The sequence below is a fragment of the Hippocampus comes genome, unplaced genomic scaffold, assembly GCF_001891065.2.
Source record: "Hippocampus comes isolate QL1 unplaced genomic scaffold, H_comes_QL1_v1.1 scaffold156, whole genome shotgun sequence".
Lineage (NCBI taxonomy): Eukaryota > Metazoa > Chordata > Actinopteri > Syngnathiformes > Syngnathidae > Hippocampus > Hippocampus comes.
This window is the reverse complement of record NW_017805744.1, coordinates 6,681,546-6,686,444: the sequence shown is the minus strand read 5'-3', so window position 1 is coordinate 6,686,444 and position 4,899 is coordinate 6,681,546. Positions and strand designations below refer to the sequence as shown.

General features: G+C 40.7%; 1 protein-coding gene across 2 annotated transcripts; it reads left to right on the top strand.

The window, feature by feature from the left end:
* The first annotated feature begins 689 nt into the window (after positions 1–689).
* On the top strand, positions 690–4,685 carry p2ry10 (P2Y receptor family member 10). 2 transcript variants are annotated; one of them, XM_019884265.1, is made up of 4 exons: positions 690–931; positions 2,414–2,567; positions 2,651–2,831; positions 3,490–4,685. In XM_019884265.1, the coding sequence occupies exons 2-4, from the start codon at positions 2,452–2,454 to the stop codon at positions 4,372–4,374; spliced, it is 1,182 nt and encodes a 393-aa protein (XP_019739824.1). In that variant the 5' UTR covers positions 690–931; positions 2,414–2,451; the 3' UTR covers positions 4,375–4,685. The 2 variants fall into 2 exon arrangements, with proteins under 2 accessions (XP_019739824.1, XP_019739823.1); XM_019884264.1 differs by having other exon boundaries at positions 2,384–2,567.
* Positions 4,686–4,899: the final 214 nt, after the last annotated feature.

Sequence of the window (4,899 nt, the reverse complement as noted above, 5' to 3'; positions counted from 1 at the left end):
TCTTATTTTTGGAAAGAATAAGAATATCATAATACTAAAAGGATCGGGTGTTTTTGCAAAAAAGAAAAAAAATAATCGAACACCTTTGGAATAAAGATTCGAGTACCCTTGTCTTCGATCGGGACCGGGTACTTTTGTAAAAGAGGATCGAGTGCTTTTGCTAAATTAAGGAATATAGAGATTCGAACACTTTTGCGAGAGAGAAGTTTTTGCTAAATTGAGGTTCAAGTACTTTTGATTGATTGTTGTTGTATTTGAGAACTTTTGAGAAAATAAAGACAATAACGAGGTTTGAACGCTTCAATTTAAAACAAATATGGAGGGAGCGTTTGTTTGGGAAAGTGAATGGTTCAATTTGCGACAAATACCAAACCATTCTGAACGAATGTTACTGAGTGAACAGGTTAAGATGTGTGTGTGTGTGTGTGTGTGTGTGTGTGTGTGGGTGTGTGTGTGTATGTTTGTGTGTAAGAGAGAGAGTGCGCTCATTTCTTGGCAACGTGATGTTTGTGAGCACATGTTTTGATGCAAGACATGGAATAGTGTATAGTATCAAACAGAAATTGCTCCCCAGCACTGAGCTAATGGGCTTTGACGCCGATACTATTTCACAGTTTTGTGCAAGTTCTGAGTGGAATTACATTCAAGCACGAGGTAACCACTTCCCCTTCTTGTATCATAAAACAACGAAGCATATTCAGCTAGAGAGAAGCAAACATTCAAACGCAACGTGTATGCCCGCGTGACAGGTTTCTACAACTGCAAGAAGGCGGGCACCTTGCACCGAAAGTACCATCGTGTGTCAGTCTGTCATTTCTAGAGGAGAGTGAAGCCATAAATAACTGCTGCATGGAGCACAAGTTACCGCTGGCGGTTACATCTTGGTCTAATCTGCCCTCTTTATGCACGTAGAGAGAAGACGAAGCACAAGGTAATGGCACTCTCACTGTTGATAGCAGTTCTGTCATCAAGGTACTGTGCACATTTGAGGTCATGTTTATTTGCCACTCTATGCTGAGCTCGCATAAGCCTGTGTGACTTTCATAATGATTCATTTGATTATTTCCAAGTGGTATTTGATTTGCAATCGTTAGCTTACAGGCAAAACTGATTACTTGTACGACAATTCAGTCGAAGCCTACTTTCTCTGTTTGCGTGAAGCAATCTTGACTGGGACACTGTATAGAAGGGCAAAAGACATTGGAGCAGTATGCATGAAAATAAGGGTTATCATCTGACATCAACTGCAGCCCACCCTCCTCATTGGGTCCAAAGAGGAAGGGAGGTGTCTCGGCTTGATGGCAGGAAGAAGGGTAATGTGTTGATCCTCTCTGTGGTTTCCTGCTGTAATAATTGCAGTCAAAGCTGATGACATTTTATATTGGTGTTCTTGATATTCAATTGGCAATTGATTTTTAAAGGAGAATTTGGAGCTATAATCATCATTTGCATCAGTATGTACCCGACAATTGACTGGCGACCAGTCCAGCGTGTCGAATGTTGATATGAAAATCGTAAAAGAAGTAATTAATTGTGTCATTGAACTATTTACCTATATTTGCAACAAATTATTTTTTTTAACTTTTTTTTTTCAAATTAAGAGAATGAAATTATAATTTAAGAGGGTTATTTGTGTTTGAAACATGTAAAGCAGAGGTGTCAAACTCATTTTTGTGGAGGGCCACTTTGGAGTTACGTCTTCTCTCGGAGGGCCAAATTAATGTTTAATCATTGCATAGTACATTTACTTGTACACAACAAATTGATGGATTACTAGTTTTGAAATCAGTCAACTATTTGTTTGTTGTTTGTTCACTTATTGTTCAAGTGAGTGTAAACAGGGTCGGTTTATTGCAAAATCTCAATATTACTTATTACGCATGACAATTTGACATTTCGGTACCGATTTCAGAAAGGATCATGGAAGTTGACACACATGATCGGCTATCACGGTAAATAAAATGATGCGGCGGGCCAGATCTGGCCCCCGGGCCTTGAATTTGACACCTGTGATGTAAAGTGATGACCAATACAGAAAACAGATGTGTTTCAGTATTGGGAGTAGAATTGTGGAAGTGACTTGGTGATGTGTTGAAGCTTTGTACTTCTTTGTTGTGGCTGAAGAAAAAAATAAAACGCAAAATAAGTCATGGTTATAGTGGCACTGAAAAAATGTAAAAGAAAAGAGTGTGATGTGATTCAAGGTGATTCATGGGACAGTATAAGTACTTCAGCCTATTCTTTTTCTTCGGTTATTGATTAATACTCAAAATGTGATTTTTCTCTTTTTCCCTGTCTGTACAACGTATATATCTGAAAAACTCAACTACTCATTCATAATGATTTAATTTTTTTTTTTTTTTTTTTTTTTTTTATGTGACAGTGGGAATGATGCTCAATACATCCCAACCAGGGCCTGCATCCCAAGGGAACTCATCATGTGGCCACAATATGACTGAATGGGAAGAGCTCATGAACAAGTTGTACACATACTTCTACCTGTTGCTCTTCATACCAGGGCTGCTCCTCAACACCATGGCTCTGTGGGTCCTTTGCAGACACATTAGGTACACATATACACATACACACACACACACACACACACCCCAAAGTGCAATACACTTCTCTCGTTTGTTTTTCTGCATGACAGAAAGAAGACCAAGACGGTGATCTTCATGATAAATCTGGCATTAGCAGATCTGATTCACATCCTGTCTCTGCCTTTAAGGATTTATTATTATTTAACACACACGTGGCCCTTTGGGCACAGTGTCTGCTTGCTCTGCTTCTACCTTAAGTATCTCAACATGTATGCAGCCATCGGATTTTTGGTAAGCAGCACCTGTGAGAATTGGTACTCATACACAATTTTATTTTAAAGATACTGTAGTGCATTGCCATTAGCTTTCATTGAGGGATTGACAAGATTAAATCACATCATTCTATTGTTTTATAAGGTGCGTGTAGCCTAAAACAGCAGTTCCTAGCCTTTATAGGAAAATATTACAAAAGAAAAATCTTACAGCATAGCACCACACAAATAAATCCCAAAAGAAACTGAAATAATGATCTCGGCAAAATTTTACTTGGTACTTACTCAGTGTGAAATATTGGCCTGTTTAGTGGAACAAAATAAAGCTACCATTCTGTTGTATGAGGGCAACAGATGGCTACAACGATTAATTGTACTTTCAGCTATCTAGCGTAAGAGCATCTACTTGTTCTGTCCCTAAAAAATTGTTGGCATAAATAGATGAAGAAAAACACGAAGCCTCCACTAGCTAATTTAGGGACAGGCACTTATGTAGTGTAAATTTGCCCCGTTTTTATGTAACAATGTGACAGAAGTGGTGAACGGCTTGCTCACAGACACAGTTTTAGAAATAGGCAGAAAACTGTTTGTATACACACAAAAGTCCTTCAAATCAGTTAAATGTCAAAGGCATTTTAAAGTCGTCTGATTTTTATTTGTGTTTTTTTTGATCTCAGGTGTGCATCAGCGTACAGAGATGTGTCTTCCTGCTTGACCCCTTCTATACTCGAAAGTGGAGGAGCCGCTATGACCTCGTGATCAGTATAGCGGTGTGGCTGCTTGTTGCTCTGGCCTGCTCACCCTTCATCCTCATGCGTGCAAGCAGCAACAGCAGCACCGCCCATTCACCTCTCAAATTTAACAAGTCATCCCCTCTGAATGTTACCGTGACCCAGCAGCCCACAGCTTACAGAACACTCAACGTGACTTCTTTGCCCTCCAGTCTCAGCGGGTTGATGAATGAAACTCAAGTCCCCTGTTTTAAAGACTTGCCCATGCGTCATGTGCCCTTCTCTCTGGTGGTCACCTTAATGGTACTCGCCGAGCTGTTTGGCTTTGTGATTCCTCTGGCTTGCATCAGTTGGAGCTCCATCTGCATCAGCTGCTCCCTTTACCAGAAAAACAACCAGATTTCAAACAAGTCGGCTCGATGTCTTTCGATGCGGAGTCGACCCTCCACTTTCACCTCCGCCGATAAGAAAGATGAGACACAACGCCCCAGTGGGGAGAAACAGCGCGCACTGCGGATGGTGCTGAGTTGCACCTTCGTCTTCCTGCTGTGCTTTGCCCCGTACCACATTAATTTCCTCCTCTATCTGATGGTGCAGCAAAACTTAGTGTCTGAGTGCGCCACCCGGTTGGCCGTGCGCCAGTTCCACCCCGTGTCCCTGTGCTTGGCCAGCCTGAGCTGCTGCCTTAACCCATTGCTCTACTACTTCCTAACAGCTGAATTCAGGTTGCAGCTCAGGAGGCAAACCTCCTCTTTCACTTCCGCTTTGGTCAGCTCTCAGAATTCTGTAATGCACAGACTGTTGAGCTTTGAGAGTAGCTCTTCCAAATGAGAGGAGAGTGACCGAGCTAATTTAAAACATCTTGCCAGGGTAAAAATGAAAACATATGTATATACTGTATTGCGCACGAGACATATATTCTGCTGAAATGACAAAGATCAACATCAAGGCGAAATGACCCAAGCACTCTCTGACTTTAAATCCATGCAGAGGAAGCAAATGTTCTCTCAGCAAAAGTTTCACAAGACATGGTTACACATTACAAGAAGATGTTTGAGAGTCCCAGGTTATCTCTTCCTTTGTCATTATCGAAATGGAAATGTATGTCTTCATCTGTAAATAAAGCTCTGGATTACCTACAATTTCTGGCCAAAACATTGATTACACAATTTATTGATATCCATCACAAATGTCAGGATGTCCTTAAAGTTTCCGGACAGAATAGGACTGTATAAATGCAGACCCCGATAGATGTCAAAAAATATGTTTATTTCCACAAAAAAGGCACGAGGCTGACAAAGTGCACATAAGGACACTGGTAAAAAACGAGAATAAAAAGTGCTTGCAAACGGCAAG